Source organism: Suncus etruscus, chromosome 6, assembly GCF_024139225.1.
Source record: "Suncus etruscus isolate mSunEtr1 chromosome 6, mSunEtr1.pri.cur, whole genome shotgun sequence".
NCBI lineage: Eukaryota > Metazoa > Chordata > Mammalia > Eulipotyphla > Soricidae > Suncus > Suncus etruscus.
In genome coordinates this window covers 56,417,606-56,438,810 of record NC_064853.1, presented here as the reverse complement: position 1 = coordinate 56,438,810, position 21,205 = coordinate 56,417,606, and the positions used below count along the sequence as shown (strand labels likewise).

The 21,205-nt window shown below is 36.0% G+C and overlaps 1 protein-coding gene across 1 annotated transcript in view; it reads right to left on the bottom strand.

The window, feature by feature from the left end:
• Positions 1 to 21,205, bottom strand: part of PLD1 (phospholipase D1) — a 212,008-nt gene that overhangs the window by 81,889 nt on the left and 108,914 nt on the right. The window contains exons 13-16 of the mRNA XM_049775678.1: positions 16,326 to 16,436; positions 13,332 to 13,532; positions 10,387 to 10,600; positions 408 to 536 (exon numbers count right to left, since the gene is read on the bottom strand). Of these exons, the coding sequence (XP_049631635.1) occupies positions 408 to 536; positions 10,387 to 10,600; positions 13,332 to 13,532; positions 16,326 to 16,436 (655 nt within the window). The remainder of the gene's footprint in view (positions 1 to 407; positions 537 to 10,386; positions 10,601 to 13,331; positions 13,533 to 16,325; positions 16,437 to 21,205) is intronic.

The window sequence follows — 21,205 nt, the reverse complement described above, 5'->3', positions numbered from 1 at the left end:
GTGAGAAATGTGCACTTGTGAAATGATGAGTGTTTGACATTGTATAACTCAATCATGAACAGCTTTGTAATTGTATCTTGCAGTGATTCAAAATACATTTAAAAAAATTTAAATGTGCTTTTCTAATGTTAGGAGACTCAAATGAAAAGCAGGAAAGGAGATGACTAAAGAAAAGTTCTCATCTTTAGAGAATTATGGGTTATTACCTTCAAAATATGCTTATGGCAAGAGTGGACATTTCACAAAGTAAGCTTTGGTTCATGTTCTTCTCTTACTACAAAAATGTCTGGGTATGGGACTAAATTCATTTAAATAAATCAAAACAAAAGCTATTATATCAAGTATGTATACAGTTGTCAAGATCCTGAGACAAAATATAAGCAACTACCCACGACCATGGTACTCACCAGCAAATGGTTTATCCAGTTGAACCCAGTCCTTAAAGACAAAATTGCAGTAGTCCTTTCCATGCCAGAACCGGGTTTCACCATGTAACTCCCCCACACCTGTCTGTAAGCTTCGAATGGAGCTGGTATCTGCAAAACATCAATGTTCACTCTCACACACTGTGGTGTTGGAGGGCCTAGGAGAAGGATGTCCAAATCTCTTTCTTGAAACTACTGAAAACCTTCTATCTTTTCTTTTCAAGATTCATAACAAGTATAGTGTATGTCTGTTCTGTGTGATACCTAACTTTTATTATCCATGTTAGTTTATCTTTTCTAGACAGATAGGGCTTTAGTCTGGTTACCAACTGATGATACAATATAATATTCTCAAATTCTAAGCAAAGTATTCTCACTAACCTTATACCTGGGGGGAGAATGGATACTAGAATAATGTGAATAAAAAACTCACTGGGGGGGGTGACTAGGAGAAAGTGGTTAGGTTAAGAAACATGAACACATCAAGATACTATAATTCTCCTTAGTAATGCAAACTAATATTGAATCCTTGCTTTTCAATTCTATAAAAAGAAGACTAACAAAGTAACTGAATTTCACCTTTTAGGGTCAGAAATCTTTAGTGTGTAACAAAAAAAGAGATCTTTATTGTGTAAAGCAAAGAACTTGGTCTCAATGACATTGATGATATTTTGGGTTCTAATCACCTAGTTTCCTAGAAACATAAATAACACCTGTAAAAAAATCACAACATAAAGGCTTATTACTATATGAATGCAAAAGCAGCAGCCTTGTGCAACATTTCCCAGAGCTTTCCAGGATCATTTTAATTAAGAGTAAATACTTTGACTTATATAGCTTAATATAGCTTATATATATGTATATATATATATAGCTTATTTAATTAAGAGTAAATACTTTGACTTATATAGCTTGTACCTTCATGGGATCATTGATAGTAAACAACAGAGCAACAAAGCAATGAGATAGCAGGCTCTAAATCAAAAATGCAGCACTTGGCACAAAGGGGTACTTCATAAGTAGACACTGGATCCAAATATGATTTATTTAAATAAAATGTTACCACTTGCAGTAGGCAGTCAAAGTACTGGATTGGTAATTCAACCATAGTCCTGACCTAGAAATGAGTTTTTGGAATATAAATGTCCTGCTGAAAATGAATTCTAGATCAATTATTGCCTATGGGCAGCCAACTTCTAGGGTTTGATATGCATAGAAGGCTCTTCACAAATTGGTGCTAATCTCTCTCTGTCCTTATTTTAGGTCCCACATACTACTGGACCCCAACTAGTACCACAATATGTATTGCATTTTGACAGGTTAGTCTATTGTGTAGCTGGTATATAACTTATTTTGTCTGGCATATTGGTTCAGTACCTCAGGCCTGATTTTCTCATTATTCTTCATGTCACATTATTTCCTACCTACTTATATTAGGGGTACTCTCCAAACCCCAACAAAGAGAGGCAGTTGCTAGCACACACTTGGGTAACTAACAATTGTCACTGTTTCTGCCTCATGACTGGAAGAAAGCTCCCCTCTATCCAACTCTTCTCTAGTCTAGTAACAGCCCTCAGGGGACAGTGTATTCCTGAATTGCCTGGTGTTCTCCTGGCATTCAGTTGGTAGTTAATGACTATTGGTGGAGCAAAATATTTTGCTTTATATTGGGGGGGTTCCCAATTGTTCTTGGGCATCTGGGTCCACTCCCAGGAGACCAGCTTCCAGGCCTGCCAGTTCAGTGCTCAGGACTAACAATGCAGGAACCACCAGGGCAACGACTGGTAGAACTTGTGAGCCATGTAGGGGATGAGACTGAAACTTGAGTTTCATGTGAGCCAGGCAGTGTGATGTAGATCTTAGAGCTATCACTCAGCCCAGTTTATGGACATTTTAAATAATGTTAAAGATAGATTTCTATTTGCTTCTCCCAATGACTTATTTCCCTCCCACATTAGGCAAATAATCTTTGTTTTGTTTGTTTTGAGGCATGTCCAGGGGTGTCAGGGCTTTCTCTTGGCTCTGCACTCAGGAATCATTCCTGGTGAGACTTTGGTGAATTATAAGGGATGCCAGGGATTGAACTTGGACTGGCTACATGCAATGCAGCACCCTACCTGCTGTACTAATTCTCTGGCCTCACAGAAACCAACATTCTGCTTTGTCTGGTGGTTCACCAATTGGCTCTTCAGAGTAAGCACTGCATTTTGTTTAAAAGAAAAGTGAGAGAGAAAAAGAGAAGAGAAGGACAAAGAACAAGCTAGGCCAATTCAATTTTTTTTTTTAAAAAAATGGCACATAATTTGTCTTCGTTTAAAAAAAAACTCTCAAAGCCTTCACTATGCTACATACGCGGTTTATAATTAACTTTTCTCTAGCTATTGGTTATAGGAAAAACAAATTTCTTTGTCTCAGGAAATTGTGTTGATATTAATTGAATTTCACCTGCCCACAAATCAAATGTGTTTTTTTTTGTTTTATGTCAACTATATCAAATAAATCAGATTCCTTCTCAGAACAAATGAAGCATTCAAGACAGAACAAAACACTCATGGTTACTATGATGAGTCTCGGTACTGTAAAAGCACCTGGAGCAGGGGCTGTGAATTTATCAGTCTGTAGCTGGAACTCAGCTGGATTTCATCACTGCACCTGACCTACCTATTGGCCCACATGTTTCATGCCAATTTTCTGCAATACTCATTATTCGGTGGCACAGATTCTGATTGCTAAAGTTCTTGGAAGAGATGCCTGTAGAACTCATTCAGAATCATCAGGTTTGCCACCTCCTTTTGCCCATCCCTTGGTTTCCAAAACTCCATTCACTTGTTTTCCATTATGTCAACTTTCCCTTTTGTGCATTGACAATTCCTTTCTCTTCCCCCAACTTTTTCCTTTTAATCTGCCTTCTTTTACAAACTGTCCCAGTGTCTGTCTTAATCTCACCTGTATGGCTAGCCCATAAGAATTTTAAAATAGTTTGTAGCACAAAAATAAATAATTATTGTCATAAAATTAGGTAAACCCTCGTGATGCTTGCTCTCTATTCCTAGTTACATAAATTCAAATTTGGAGCTCGCTTTTGACCTCTATCCATTCTTCATTATTTTCTCCATCCAATTCTGTATACTGCTTTGCAGATTCTATTACAATTTTGCTGATTTTCTTTCTCTGAAAAAATGTTTCATATTCTAAATTATTGGGCCTGTGCATACAGGTTATTCAGATTCCATTGGTCTCTAATATAAGTTATAATATAGCACTATCCTTATCCCTTACTCCACTGCCATTCCTCAAATTTCTTCTCCTACCCCTCTTTCACTAGGGAACTCCATGAGTAAATGAGGTTCAATAGAGCCTGAATCCAAACTCCAAAGTTTATTAGTACAGCTATATCCTACCAATCCAAGCTACACTAATTAACTAACTCTTAACTATGATTCCAAATCCCCAAAGCTCTAAAGCTTTAAATGCTTTTCGCAGTTCATTTTGCGAGAAAAAGCAGACGTAATCTGAGAGGCAGTTATCATTTGTTTTTTTTTTCCACTTGATTTTGTCTAAATATAAATGAGTTACTTCAAGTTCTCTATCATAATTTAGGGTATAAGTCCTGTATTGCCTTTCCAAAATCCAGCATATTCAAATTTTTGAAAGACACCTGACTCAAAGATTTTGTATGAAAGTAACAAAATCATTCTGTATGTACCACATTCCATACTCAGGTCTAAAATATTCAATGAAAACCAGCATTTTCCATATTTGTGCCTTATGATTTACACACCTACCTGGAATGTCAGTTTTCCTCCCTTGCTGTTGAAGATCAGTTACTAAACAGATCCTCAAAGAATTATATTTTTAAAAATATTTTCATGTTTAAAACATTTTGAAGTTTGTCATTGAGGTTCAGAATTTACATTTATGGAGAAGGCTTAATACTGAGTTTTCTTGCCAGTAAGGGATATCTATCTGATAAATTTCTAAAGCACTAGGTTAGTAAAATATTTAAAACTGATCATTAACATTAGAGAATATACTTCCTTGATAACAGAAAATAAGTCTTATCTGTCTAATACCATCGCATCTAGGAGAATAGTTTAGATACACCTAACTCCTAGTATTTTTTATCCCTTATGATAAAATATCTAGCTATAAAATCTCTCCACTATGTTGCAAAAGTATTCCTCCCAAGACCATTTATTTATGCTTGTTTAAAGGGAAACATAGGCTGTAATGAAACCTAAGAGGAATAAATTCAACCTTTATAAAATAACATAGTACCAAGTAAAAAATGGAATCTGAAATTATCTCTTCTGGCACCATAATTGTCAAAGGAAAAAGGTCTTAAAATGGCTGAGTGAGTTTGAATTAGAATACAAACAGTCTACCTAACACATTTACTTATCACATATTAAATAAAAGGATTTTATTAACTTTTTCTATTTGGAAAATTCTGGTCACATTGCAGGTACATTCCACAGTGACTTCTGTCCACCACAGTAGGTTTACTAGGTTTTTGAAGCATGAAGCTCCAGAAGTTCACTTTCTTCATATTTTCAGGAAAGGAAGTTACTAAATCAAGCCAACATTCAGTTTCAAATTCTAACGGAGTCACTCCATGCTTAATTTGGGTTTCAATTCCAAAAACACAATAGAAGTTTGTCATTACATAGTTCAAATCTAGGGCTGTCCTCAGTAAACTTCTTTTTTTAGTGGGAGGATCTTGTATTTTATTTCCAATTTAATCTTACGAGGAACTTCACTATATAAAAGATTCCTCTGTTTGAAGTAGTTACCAAGAGAGGTCATATCCTCATCAAAGTCTCTGGGAAACACTAAATTTGAGGAACAATTTGCAAAGCACTGCTCCCAAAGAACCCTACTCTCCTTGGCTTCTCTTTTCAATCAAATTGCTTTTGTTTGCAAATTAAAATATCCATTTGACATCATTCATAGAAAACCATCATGTCTTTCATATATCACAGCCAGTGATTAGAAACTACTCTCTGCTCCATCCTGAAATATAAGCAACACCTCCTGGTTCACCGCACAACACCCTGAGCCCCAAAGAATCATCCTATAAAAATGGACTGCACGCCTGTCCATCCTGCGCTGAGGACCATTTGATTACTTTCAATCTCGCTCTATGTATTTAATAGTCAAATAAATCTTTTGGAGAGGTAGTACAGAAGTTAAGGTTCTACATGAAGCCAACCAAGTTTAAAACCCTGCCAGCATATACTGTCCTTCAAAAACTGAGTGAGCCCATTCAGGTGGTCACTCCTGAGGAAAGAGCCAGGAATAATCCCTAAGCTAAAGGAAAGGAAGAGAGAAAGAAGAGGCAAGCACTTTAAGAACTTACAAAATCTTCCCAGTACTCTCTGCCTTGCTTCTAGCCCTCTCCTTCAGCTCACTCAGCTTCAGTCACATTCCCAAACACTACTAGCCTCTTATTGACCTCTAAATTTGTGCATCCTTCTAGCTGCAATTCCCCTCTTTCAGACCTCTCATCCTCATTCTTTTCTTCCCTTTGACCTCTCTTAAAAACTCACTTAATGGGGCCGCAACAGTGGTGCTAGAGGTAAGGCATCTGCCTTGCAAGCGCTAGCCTAGGACGGACCGCAGTTCCATCCCTCAGCGTCCCATATGGTCCCCACCAAGCCAGGAGCGATTTCTGAGCGCATAGCCAGGAGTAACCCCTGAGAGACAACGGGTGTGCCCCCCCTCCAAAAAAAAAACCCTCACTTAATTAGGAAAGCACTCTCCTTCCATCTTCAACAAGAAAATGATCTGACCTCTCTGCTTTTCCTTCCTATTTTATCCTTTGCCATGATTTTCCTCATCATTTAATATTGTATTCAGTAATACATACATTCAGACACACATAAACAATTTTCATCCTCAACCCTCCAACAAGTTCACTTTATCCGTTTTGTTCACTACATACATGGCTTCTAGAATAATGACTGGCCTTTATAGAAGCTCAGAAATACTTATTAAATGAAACAACAAATCCTATATACTTTCATTCACACTAGTTAATTTCTTAATCATTTTTATTTGAGGATTTGTTGGTTTTATATACACAGTAGTGCTCAGGACTTACTCCTAACTCTGTACTTAGGTATCATTCATGGCACTTGGAGAAACAGTGTCATACCAGGAATTGAACTAGGATCAGCTGGCATGTAATCCAAGTACTTTAACCTCTATATTCTTTCTTATCCCCTCAACTACATTTTTAATAAGATATGGAGATATAGTACAGGATTCAAATTATTATATTGCAGGTAGTGATGAAGTTTGTCATGAATACCTATGTTTCATAGACCTTACACCTCACCAGCATCATGTTGCAGTTAAGCTGAGGTGCTGGAATTTAATTCAACAAACTCTTGAGGAATCATGGCCTTAGGTTATGGTTTGTAATCTTATCTTGACAAAAAAAATAATTTATCCTACTGCTGTTCATGCATTTTTCCCCAATATGTTGTCTATTGTCACAGTAAGAATTTCAGAAAGGAGATGGATAATGAAGTAAGATGTTTATTTAGAAAATATGAGGGGAGAGAGAGAGAGAATTACACATCCAGTGGAAAATGTGGACTCTTCTAGAGTGGAGAGAACACAAGTAGAACTGCTGGCAAAGTCCTTGAATGGAAAATGTGAGGCGTAAAGTTAAAAAAAAAAAAAAGAATTGCATCTCTCAGGAAAAGCTGTGGGCAACCAAGATTGGGAAAGTGCATGACTTTGCCTCTAGAAAAAAAGTTAGTTTGCATACAAATTTTCCAAACTGCACCCCATCAAGTCTCAGGTTAAGTATCACCAGGAAGGGAGCTCGAAATTCTTTGATATTTTTAACATGACCTTTGTTTACAGAGCTGCTCTTAGAGATATGCTCTGAGTCTAAAATTCTGTATCTCAAAAGACATTCTGGCTCCTCACATGGTTCCTTTATTTCAATGACTTTCACACCTTTGGACTGGCTTGGGATCCAGACACTAATGCACTTTCACCAGGTCTTCTAGCTAGTTATCTGCAACAACATGCCTTGCATGTGGCTAACCCAATCACTGGGTGCAGCCCAAGAGGACCTTGAGAACTGCCAAGGTGAATAGGATAATTCCTGATACTTCAGCGCCCTAATAGCACTGCATCCTCTGGCTCTTGCACTGAACAGCCAGCCTAGTTAGTGAAGAATCTCCATATGAGGTCTTAAGGAACCCCTGATCAATTCCTGGGAGGTCCAAAATAAATAAAAGTATTTTTTTAGCTGCATGGTCCCATAGATAGGATAAACCACACATGTTCTTCACTCATTTCCTATTCTTATTTAGATTATGCTTTATTTTTCTCAAAAAGCAAAAATGCACTGGATATGTATATACCTTTTCATTAGGGAGAGAGCATTCATCCATATCCACAACCAAGTCTTCAGATCACTACCATAGGTGTCATCTTTATCATGCTGATGCCTTTTAATGTATTCAATGCCTAGCTTGCTTCATCTTTTCCATTTGGCCCCAGTCCTTCCTATTGCTTGCAACACTTAACACTCTATTATAACTCAAACTTCTCAATTCCACGGTTTTAAAACTTTCTTTTACCACCTCATTTTAAATTCCAGTCTTCAAGCAGCAAAATCACTTATTAGAATTGAAAGAAATACCTGTATGCAACTTTTCATTTTTAAAATCTATGTCTGTATTGGTCCTTGACCTAAAGTTCCCTAAGCCTCCTGGATTCCATCTCAGGAATTTGAGACAACACTGAGTATAGAAATGATTGTGAGTGGATCCTAATTTGATATATACATAAAATACTTTTTTGCATTAAATATATACAAATCATTTCCCTATAACATAGTATAATGTAAATATATAAGATCTGTATTAAATGTATACAAAACATTTTTCTATAACATATTTCATTTCTAAAATGAAAGAAATGGCAGCATTGCTTATATAATAAAATTTTTCTTGGGGGCCGGAGACATAGCATGGAGGTTTGCCTTTCATGCAGAAAGAAGGACAGTGGTTCAAATCCCGGCATCCCATGTGGTACCCTGTACCTGCCAGGAGTAACCCTGAGCACTGCCAGGTATGACCCAAAAACCAAAAAATAATTTTGTTTCTTAACAGTTTTCATGGAGTTTGACTTTATTGCATATAGTTAATAAGTACATTTTAAAGAATGTAAGCTAAAGACTAAAGAATGTGGGAACCATGACTCAAAGTTTAGCTTGATAACCTTGAGTTATCAGAAATTAAGGAAGTTCAGTTTCCTGAGCTTTTGCCAGCAACAAGTGACTTACTTCCAGCTACATTAGCAGGACTCTCAGTCCTTTCTTAAGGAGTATACTAGAACCACTGTGGGAAAGTAGCCAAGAGTAGGATCTATCTGCTTAACACAACTCTGAATCATGAACTTTATGAGGATAAAAAGCTGCTACTTCACTTCCCTGGGCAGGTTATTTATCTCTGACCCTGAGTTTCCCCAAAGGTAAGGAGATAATAAGCACTGTTACAGCAAGAGCTCAGGCAGAGAAGGACAGAGTCTATAGATAAATGTTAGCTGACTAATTTTTATTATGATGTTATTGATGATGGTGGTGGTAGTGATGATGATGATTTGTCCCTGTATCTAATCTGTTGCCAAGTTCCTTTTCATTTCCACAATTATGATTTAGGGCTCAGTTACTTTATTCCTCATGTATATGTTAGTTTTTATGAAACCCCTATGAATTGCAATTTCTAAAAGTTTACAATTAGAGGATGATGCTCTCTCTATTTAGAAACCTTCAAGATTTTTTACTAAGTGTTCAATTCCTTTATTTATGCTGTAGAATCCAAAGTAACTGTGTATAACTTCCAGTCTATTCCCAAACAGAAAGACTCAAAGATAGATGTTCAGTTGAATGAAGTAATTTCTAATATGGAAAAGCATTTAAATTTTTCCAATCCGGAATTTTTTCTTACCCCATTCCCTTCAAGTCTTTCTATTGATCAATTCCAATCAGATTATCACCAAACATCGCAAATGTCCCCTTTTCAAGGGAATTTTAATTCTACAGAATTCTATAGCAAAGCAGTTGACTTGAACTCACCATTGTATATAGTTGGCTATGATAATCTTTGTTGCTGTACAGTACTCTCTGGGGGAGTAGGGACCTTGAATAACTACCAAAATTTTATTCCTAATACTAAATGCAGCACAAAAACTATGCAAATAGAAATCCAGTCCAGAAACACATTCAGTAGACATGCAGCAAAAGCTAAAGCCAAGGCGGGTCCAATGCTTCACACGTTACTTACCAATATTGGCTTTAGTGAGCCTCTGCTCAGAGTTGCTAGAAGAATGAAAGAATTTCAGGTGGGGTCTGAAACCATGGATTAAATTGTGATGACCCCTACAGTGATTACAATAGCCTAGAGAAAGTTAAGAATTCTTTTTAAACAAAATATTATATATTTATATCAAGTTTTATAAACTAAAAATAGGTTCAATCATTTTAAAAACTAGGCAAGGCTAAAAAATCTGTCATAAATTCTACATTCAAGAAAATTTAAGAGGTTTGAAAGGAAGAACAAATTGACAAGACATAGAGAATCATCTGTTGAAGATAAAATTTGATGTATTTCTAGATGGAAAGAGAAATAAAATTTCTTGTATGACAAGTATATAAAGTACATTTAATAGTTTTTTTTACCTTTATAACACGACATCATTTTAGAAAAGTGTAGTCATTATGCCACCATGAAAAGCTGAAATTGGGGTTGTTCTGACTACTTTGTGTGAATAAAACAATAAGTCTGTACTAAAATGAGGCAAAACCATGGAAATGCCATGACATTGAATAGGACTTTCTAGCAACCTTTTAACAATGCTCTTACATTCCATTTGAGAAATAGGTATATAGTGTCTGGCTATGACGGAACAGATAGATTATCAGAAAGAGACTTACTGGAGGCACTGTCGATGCTGCTGATGCTGTCTGCGTTGTGCAGGTGGTGTCTGTGCAACTGCTTATAGAGGCTGAATTTGGAAAACTTACTGGGCTTTCCTATTCCTTTCAATTTTGAATCCATATAATCAACACTCTTCAACATAGTCTGACTTTTACTGGATTCATTTTTATCATTGAGGTTTAGAGATTCCAGAGAGTTTATTGTTTCTGCCTGAAAAAGTTATTTAAAATAAAAGACTATGTAAGATATGTTGTCATGATTTTCTGAGAGCAGGTTAAGATGTGCAGGTTACAGACAGAGTATGATGAGATCAATTCCACAGAAGTGAAGGATTAATGAGCTATGAAAATAGCTTCTTTATTCAAAAGAAGACAACCTTTTGGGGAAATTATATTTCCCCAAAAATATTAAGTTTCTAGTTTCCAGCAATGTCTTTCTGGGAATCTAGGAATACCTCTCCCAGGAACCCCACAAGACAATGCAGAAAAGGCATCTGTATTCCTATGTTCATTGCAGCACTATTCACAATAATCAGAATCTGGAAACAACCCAAGTGCCCCAAAACACATGAGTGGATAAAGAAACCATGGTACATCTAAACAATGGAATACACTACATAGCTGTTAGAAAAAATGAAGTCATGAAATTTTCCTATAATGAATACACATGAGAGTATCATGCTGAGTAAAGTGAGTCAGAGGGACATATATAGAATGACTATACTCATATATGGGATATTAAAAAACAGCAATTAGAATAATACCTAAACACAATATAAATAAGGAGCAGGAGGATTGGTTCATGGTAGAAAACTTGTCACAAAGAGAAGGTAGAGGAGTGCAGTTAGGACAGAGAAAACACAAAGATGATAACAACAGTTGGAAATTATCACTTTGGACAAGAACTGGGTGTTGAAAGGAGGCAACATGATATGCATAATACCTTTTCAGTAACAGTATAACAAAGAACAGTGCCTAAAAGAAAAAAAAGGGGAAAGAAATGGCTGCCATGGAGACAGGCTGGGAGAGTAAAGGGGATGGAGAGAAATTGAGGACTGAAACACAATAATGAACAACTTTGTAACTGCATATCTCATGATCAGTCAATAAAAACAAGTTTAAAAAATACTGATTGGAGGGGCTGAAGGGGTGGCGCAAGCAGTAAGGTATATGCCTTGCCTGTGCTAGCCTAGGACAGACCATGGTTCGATCCCCGGAGTTCCATATGGTCCCCCAAGCCAGGAGCGATTTCTGAGTGCATAGCCAGGAGTAACCCCTGATCATCACCAAATGTGGCCCAAAACAACAACAACAACAACAACAAAAATACCTGTTGGAGTTTCCTATCAATGGTCCAAATTCTTGGAATGGCATACTAATTAAACTTTGTCTCAAATATAATTTCATGAGTTGCATACATGAGCTATGACATTATTTTTTTTCTGTTAAACATTAAACAATCTCTTTATGCCAAGTGATTTCTCTGATATATATCCACTAAGAGGCTATTTTCATTTATTTAATTTGATTTTGAGGGCCACACCTGGTAATGCTGAGGACTACTACTGGCACTGTGCTCAGAGATCACTCCTTATGGAGCTCCGGACCAAGCCCAAGTCATCACATGTAAGGCAGGCACCCTGACCATGATACTATCTCTGATTCCTAAATAGTTGATTTTTCAGGAAAGTCAAAAACAGGTCCACAGGGTGAGAGAGAGAGAGAGAGAGAGAGAGAGAGAGAGAGAGAGAGAGAGAGAGAGAGAGAGAGAGAGAGAGAGAGAGAGAGAGAGAACAGAGGATAAGGCACTTGCCTTATAAGCAGTTAACCTGGTTTTTTCTCAGTGCCATGTAAGTCCCCTGAGCCTACCAGGAGAAGCCCTGAACAGATATGGCTCAAATGCCAAAAAAAAGTCAAAGCAGTAAGGCCAGGCAGAGTTAATGAAAGTTTAATAAGTTAATTGATATTTGGCAATTATTTGAATGGAATAATGAGTATAAAGATATAGAAATATATAGGTATCTGGATAATTTTATAATTTATGTTTTGAAAGCTATTTTGAGACAAGTTATTAAATCCTTGCTTTTGATCAAAATTCTCTAAATGACCACTGAATGACCTCTCTTATTTCTGAATGCTTTTTAGTAGGAAGATTCCCAAAACTTTAACAGCTACTTGTAATAACACTGGGTACAGTTATTTAGTTAAATCCCAATTGCCATATATTTTTATTTATGAATATTTTTTTCAAATAAAATAAATAAATTCTTATTTTTTTTGTTTGCTTTTGGACCACACCTGGCAACACTCGGAGATTACTCCTGGCTCTGAGCTCAGGAATTAATCCTGGCAGGAGTAACCATATGAGATACCCAGAATCAAATCTGGTTGGTTGTGTGCAAGGCAAGGGCCGTACATGCTGCATATACTAATGCTCTGGCTTAGAAAATAAATTCTGAATTTAAATAGAAAAAGTAGCTAGTGATAAGGTAGTAAATACTCTATTGAATTTTTTCCTGTTTTTATTTTCTAACTTACTTTTCATTTTTGAGTCATACCAGGTGGTGCTCAAGGATTATTCTGTGCTCAGGAATCACTCCTGGTGTGGCTCCAGGGACCATATGAAGTCTAGGGGTACTAGGGTGCCTGGGATCAAATCTGAATCAGAAGTGTGTGTACAAAGCAAGCACCCTCTTCATTACCTATCTCTTGAATCTTAGTTTCCTGTATTTCAAAAAAAAAAAAAAAAGACTAAGATGCAATATTATAGTCTAGCTAATAGTGAAGCAAGTTTGAAACCAGATTTGTGTGATGTTTGAGTCACTGTTCTTTACCCCTTCAATAACATAAATGTTCTTATTCAATCCATGAGTCATACTGCTAAGATATACCTGTGCAAATTATGACCATATTATGCAATTTTTAGAGTTAGAGATACTTACTGTTAGAAAACACTGGTTGGATCCCATGTTGGCACGCTTCACACTGCCCACATCTGTGAGTCTATGCTCATTGTCATCCCACCTTCCATAGGCGAGATCAATTCCACCAACAAAAGCCACTGACTGGTCAATGATGACAAGTTTCTCATGATGAGCCCATAGATAAACAGTGGATGACACGTGATCTGGGTGTCTCATTACCTTGAAAGGGAAAAAATAAACATATCTTTTTAAAAAGTAAAATATCATTTATCAGATAAAAAAAGTCTGATGATCACTCATATTCATATTTATAGAAGCAAAACATGGGAAAACAAAAACCAGTAAATACAAATCTGTGACCTCTAATCACAGAACTCTGGTTGCCAGAAAGAAGAGGGAAAAAGAGGTGAAATGGAGAGGAAATACCTAATGGACTTTGGTAAAGAGATATTTACACTTTAATAGTAGTTGTGGTTTAATAACATATATTGAAGAGGCATACAAGTAGACTATAATATACAATTAACTAATAAACTTAAGTTAGCATAACAAAAAGAAAAGAGGGACTGGAGAGATAGAAGAGGTAAGGTCAAGGAGCCGATCCAGGACCAAAGGTGGTTGGTTCGAATCCCGGTGTCCCATATGGTCCCCCGTGCCTGCCAGGAGCTATTTCTGAGCAGACAGCCAGGAGTAACCCCTGAGCACTGCCGGATGTGACCCAAAAACAAAACAAAACAAAACAAAACAAAAAGATGTTAAAACTTAGGGGCCGGGTAGGTGGCGCTGGAGGTAAGGTGTCTGCCTTGCAAGCACTAGCCAAGGAAGGACCGCGGTTCGATCCCCCGGCGTCCCATATGGTCCCCCCAAGCCAGGGGCGATTTCTGAGCACATAGCCAGGAGTAACCCCTGAGCGTCAAACGGGTGTGGCCCAAAAACCAAAAAAAAAAAAAAAAAAGAAGAGGTAAGGTGCTTGCTCTGCAAATGACTGACTTAACTTTGATCCCTGGCATCATATATGGTCACCAAAGATTCACCAAGAGTGAGAGTCCTGAGCATAAATACTGGGAGCCCCCACCCCACCCCAAGTCATTTATATTGCAACAAATTTGTTTTATCCCATATATATAATTTTCTATATTTCGTACCAAAAATGTTTTGTGTATAAATCCAAGAAGACTCAAACTTGTTATTTTCTGCTCAGTATTTAGCAGAGATGCTTCTTTACTACTTGCCATTCATTTTCCTCTCTCTCTAGGCCATACCTTGGGACTTGCCATTGAGCTGACTATTTGACCATATATTTTAATAAAAGTAGGTTTACTTATTTCACTTAGCATAATGCTTCAAAGTTCATCCATTTTTATTACATGTCAGAATTTCCTTCTTCAGGCTGAAGATATAATACAGGGATTAAGGCATTTGCTTTGCATGCGGCTTATCCTGGTTACATCTTTGGCACTGCCTGTCACTCCAATCATTACCATAAGATACCTCTGAACATAGAGGTAAAAGTAAACACTGAGTTTCACTGAGTGTGTCCCCAAGTCCCCAAATCAAATAAACAAAAAAGAAATTTCTTCTTCTTTGAGGCTGAATTACATACTATTATATGTATAGACCACATTTTTACTGTTGACAAAGGATAATTTGCTGACAATTTAATCCTTGTGCATAATTCTGCTATAAATATGATTATTATGGCCACAAATATCTCTTTGAGAGCTACTTTCATTTCTTTGGCTATAGAACTAGAAGTGGATTGTAATTTTTTTTGTATTGTTTTGTGGTCACACCCAGGAGTACTTATTCCTGGCTCTGCTCTTAGGGATCACTCATGATGTATGTGGTGACAGGATGTCAAATTAATATGCTATATGAATATTAAATTTTTCATATTTATTTAGGTCTTAAAATGACATATAAAGTGCTAATTATTATCTTTTATATTCTCTTGTTTGTAGACAACCCTTAAATTGCCTACAAACAGCTTGTCCCTTGAACACTTAGAGAGCTTTCTGCTTATTTTCCACTTGGCAAAACCTATATTCTTTTTCAACGCATATTCCTCTCCTCTTCCTCTCACATATTTCTGAGTTTTGCTCAATAAAAACTATTTTGTTTATTACCCCCTTCAAAAAATTGCTCATGAGCCTTCTCTTTATAGGTTAAAAACAGTTTTGCTAATTTGTCCTCAAAGATTCAAAAATATAAACCTATTATTGTTTAAATACATTCATTGCTAAGTAATATACATTCAATAGTTCATTACAATTTTACTAGGTATTATTTATAAAGGAATCAATAAAATATACAACAAAATCACAAAGATATCTAAAGAAACCAAAGAAATTATTCTGCCTTGGTGCATAAATAAATAATATTTAGGAATAATGACACTCAGCAACTTAATCTCTAGAGGAAGTATTTTTTCTCCCATCATTTTATACAATTGTTATGTACTTTGGCCTGCTAGAGATTTATTAATTCATTAAGTCTTGATGTAGCTCAATGATGGGGAAGTAGTTATTGATAAGATTTAGGTCTTTGGTAAAACATCAAATGGCTTTTTCAAATTGTTTATTGTGTTCATTACTTACTTTATTAGTAATTCAAATAAGGTGCTATAAAAATGCTTTTAAATCTGGACGAGTTTTCTTTGTTGTTATCAGAGATCACTAGCTGTCAGAAGAAGATCATATCTAAGAGGTTCCAAACAATTTAATATTTTTAGGAGGAGTGTAGATATAAGCATGATTTTTGAATATTAAAAAGTATTAAGTATGCTTTGGGCTAAATGATCAGGGTAAGAGAAAAAGAAATGTAACTCTTGACTTCAATAATGTTGATAATATAAGTGTAAAGTATTGTTTTATTTCTAAGTACACAATGCTATTCATTAAAAGTACATATTCATAAATTCTACAAATTACCACTGCTCAGAGGAAATAATATCTGAGAAACTACTAAGAAATCATAATGAAAAATTATTATTCAGCAAGGTAAGCCTGATACCTTTATGTTAGGGTGTAGACGCATCAGAGTCCTCTTGCTATATTCACTGTTGATTCCAAGAGCAAGTTCCACCTCTTTGTAGAGCATTACAAAGATCCGCACTCCCTGTTGCTGTCACAGAGAAAATAGAGAGTGTAAGGAAAATCTCTGGAGGTAGATTATAGGTTCATTTTTGCTTTCTTCTGTGTGCATCTCCCTGAATATCCTTCTATAGTCCAGTATAATAACATGTTTCATGAAAGAGGCAATACATAGAGATGAAATGCAAATATTAAAACACAAACATCAGGAAAAAGCTCTCTTCTCTTTTAATGAGTGACTTGTCATATCAAAAGAAAATGGTAATAACCAAGGATAGAAAGTGTTGAAACTATAACTAACAACTGAAACTATTCAATTATACTCCTTCAACATTTCCAAAGATTTGTCTTTGGGTAAAGTTTTGACCTGCCACAGAATTATGGTTTTATATTTGTTTATTGTTATTAAATATCCTTTGAAGTAGCTTATTTAAAAACTCTGATGCAATAAATTATGCTAATATATGCAAGTTTGGGGGAGTAAATTTTCACATAATTTCCCTCATTAAAATTACATAAATGGGGCCTGGAGAGATAGCACAGTGGCGTTTGCCTTGCAAGCAGCCTATCCAGGACCAAAGGTGGTTGGTTTGAATCCCGGTGTCCCATATGGTCCCCCATGCCTGCCAGGAGCTATTTCTGAGCAGACAGCCAGGAGTAACCCCTGAGCAATGCCAGGTGTGGCCCAAAAACAAAAACAAAAAAACAAAACAAAACAAAAATTACATAAATGGATAAGAAATTACTTAATTTAAAATGACTGAAGATCTGAAAATATTCAAATGTATTAGTTCATACATTTTTCTTTTTATTAATATCTTTATTTAAACACTTTGATTATAAATATGATTATAGTTGGATTTCAGTCTGTAAAGAACACCCCCCTTTACCAGTGCAACATTTCCATCACCAATGTCCCAAATCTTTTCCATTAGTAAACTTTCTTCTTCAAAGTCAGTTTCTTTAGTATTCAAAAATCCCCCAATTTAGTAACAACACACAGATAAACACTAACCCATTCTTAGGTGCTAAAATAAAAAAATAAACATGACCAGGTCAAATCAAACCTTTCTACTTTTAACATGAAATATAAATAATCTTTATAATTAATATTAGCCACAAGCTATTACTATAAAGGCATTTAGTATATAAAAAAGTGCTAGTATTTTTCTCGACTTCAGGAGGTGACAAGATTTTTATGCTGAAATGCCCCATCTTTGAAGTCATTCCTTTCTCCCTGTTCACTCATTCATGTGGCTCACCCACCAACATACAACTCAGAATGTGCTCCTCTTCAAACTTTATTCCCAATTCTTGTATTAGTTTTTAACTCTACTATATAACTTTGCATCCTTGATATTACCCTCTGGTTTGCAGCATTTGATCTTTATTCTTTTACTTCTAAAGTTCTAAACCATTCTGAAACATACTGTAAATATATTAAATTACTATGGCCAAAGTAGTTAATATTTCAAAAACTAAATACAAAAATTTTTCTTAATAATTACTCTTTTAAGGAGGTCATCTCAGGACTGCTAATAAACCAAAGGCCGTTCCCTGCTATACTCTCCCTAAAGCATGAGTTATACCCTACTACTTAGGTTGAATGTTTGGGCAATAATGTTCAAAGACTACAAGTACAGTGCTTAGAAAACTATGTAGTGGGGCTGGAGAGGTGGCGCTAGACGTAAGGTGTGTGCCTTGCAAGCGCTAGCGTAGGACAGACCTCGGTTTGATCTCCCGGCGTCCTATATGGTCCCCCCAAGTCAGGAGCGATTTCTGAGCACAAAGTCCGGAGTAACCCCTGAGCATCAAACGGGTGTGGCCCAAAAACAAAAAACAACAACAAAAAAGGAAGCTATGTGGTGTTGCAAATTTGAACTCAGGGCTCCAACACAAAACTCTACTTTTTCCATAACACCTTCTTGTTATTAGAGAAGGAATCTAATAAACTAATGACAAAATTAATTTAGTTATAGTTTAAATGAATAATCTATGACAATTATACAATGGAAATTTGCATCTTGAGTTATGAAGTCTGGCTGAAGAGATCCTATCTAATTTAGGAAAATTTGACATATTTACTATATTATAAAATTTTGAAAAAAAACATAGGAGGTAATCTTTCTAGAGCACATAAAATCCTTAAAATATTAGATAAATCAAGCACATCTATCTTCCTCTCTGCTCAGAAGCATGTTTGAGCACCAATATGGCATAATTCTTCACTTCAAATAAGTCTTTCTTGGTGTCCACCATATCTAAAATATTTTTTAAGATATTGTAAAAAGATATTACAGGGTTTTATGCACTTACTTTGCATCTTGCTGACTCCTGTTTGAATCTATGGCACCAGCACCACATATAGTTTTCTGAGCACTACTAATAGTGACCCCTGATAAGCACCAGTGGATATGGCCCAAATATAAACAAATATATATATATATATATATATATATATATATTATGTATATATAAGAAAATTATAGTAAATAAGTATGACATGTTTTTAAAGTACAAATTATGTTTTTAAGTTTTTTGGGGAAGTCACACTCAGCAATGCTCAGAGGTTACTCTTGGCTCTGCCTTCAGGAATTACTTCTGGTGTTGCTTGGGAGACCATATGAAATCCCTTGGATCAAACCCAGGCAGACGGCATTCAAGGCAAGTGCTCTAAAGAAAAAATCTGATTTGAATTTTGAGCTACCTTAACGTGATAAAGAACTCTGTGCTGATTACATAAGAGAAGACAAGACCCAATCTTGCTCTTAATATGAAGGGAGAAAAAAGAATCACTTGGTTTGTCTAGTTGACAGCAGATCTTTGAAACTTGCTTATTTACTGGATGAAATGTCACTGAGTTCAAGCACAGATTTACAGATGGGTAAAGGAAAAAGGCAGCAAGTATGTGGGCCAAAAGGGAGTGCTTGGAATGAAAACAACAGGACTCCATTTTCTTCTCTATGTCCGGGGTTTATTTCACAGTTTTAATGTTTTAGAATTCAGCCCAATGTAAAAGGCACAAAAATAGCCTCATGCAACGATAGGAATACGAAGTTTAACCAGCCAATTCCAACCTCAAGTTTAGAATGTGTTACCCAATTCCTTTCAACATGGTTCGTTTATTTTAAAATGGTGCAATTCCTGCTTCTTTTTTTTTTTTTTTTTTTTTTTTTTTTTTGGTTTTTGGGCCACACCCGTTTGACGCTCAGGGGTTACTCCTGGCTATGTGCTCAGAAATCGCCCCTGGCTTGGGGGGACCATATGGGACGCCGGGGGATCGAACCGCGGTCCGTTCCTTGGCTAGCGCTTGTAAGGCAGACACCTTAGCTCTAGCGCCACCTTCCCGGCCCCAATTCCTGCTTCTTAAATTTATTACTTACGAAGAAGAGTTGTTGCAAATTAAAAATTTGCCTGAAGTTATAATTTTACATTTACCTGCCTAACTAATGGAGTCTATAAGAAACTTTTACATTAGTGGATTATTATTAGTCTATCTATCAGGACTTGGCATTTTCTTCCCCACTGTAATTTCTCTACTGAAATAAATTAAGTCTAGCAAAATAGAGTAGAGACTTCTAAAGTCTTTTTAGTTTATATAATGACTAACAGGGAAGCATTTAAATATAAGAAGTCTATTTCTATGTAGTTTAGCTTACTACTATTTTCCCCATGTAAACAAATGATTGGTAGCAAAGATTTTGTGATAACTAAATAATAAAGTCCTCTTCATTTTGTGAGGCACTAAAATGTTATCATAAACTATAAAAGATAGTAAAGAAAAAAAATGTTCCATGGGAATAAAAGCACTTGCTGGGTTGTAAAAGAGCAAACCTGCCCCAAATGTGAGAAATATTAATGCAAAATAAAAAGTGAAACTAGAAACAAAAAGAGCCATTAATTTTGCAGTTTAAAAATACACTGCCGAAGCACCTAATGTCTTTCAGTGATGTTGAAGAAATGGCTTTGTTTAGAAGGGGAAAAGGAAATATTTAAAAAAGCAGAAGGGAAGACCTGGAGTTGAACATCCAAACGCCTGTTTCTTCTCTTTACTGAACTAAACTGAATCAAAGTTCCACAGAATAACATTCACAAAGACTGGGTTTACAAAGATAGAGTTCTGTGTTTTCTAATGAGTTTTTAAACAATAAATAGCAATCATAACATTGTAAATAGTAAGCACTGTTAGGAGATTTAGATATACAAAACTAAGAGAATTTATTTTTGGTTTTGGGACACACCTGGCCATCTTAAGTGGTTACTCCTAGTTCTGCACTCAGGAATTACTCCTGGAAGTGCTCAGGGAATTGAACCCAGATCCACCACATGCAAGACAAATGCTCTACCTGCTTTTCTATTTCTCCAGCCCCAATAAAGAGACTTATTTTTTGAATTAGTTTTTTCCTTTGGTGTTCCAAGTACAACTTTAAATATTTTCTAAGGGAATTCAAGTGAGTTCACTTCATGAAAATACCTTTGATCATCCATCAGCAATATAATTGAAGTAATACAGTCATTTGCCATGGATTTCCTCAAGAGGTTCAACATGAAGGAAAATGCAAAACAAAAAATAACATTAGAAGGCAGAAAACACTAGGGCTTCTATGATGATAATGATGATGATGATCATTTTTGTTTTGGGGCCACATATGGTGGTGCTCAGGCTTACTCCTGGATCTGCACTCAGGGAATTACTACTGGTGGTGCTCACAGACCTTATAGGGTGTCAAAGATCAAATCTGGACCAACCACATGCAAGACAGCATCCTGCCAGCTGTACCATCACTCAAAAAAAAAAAA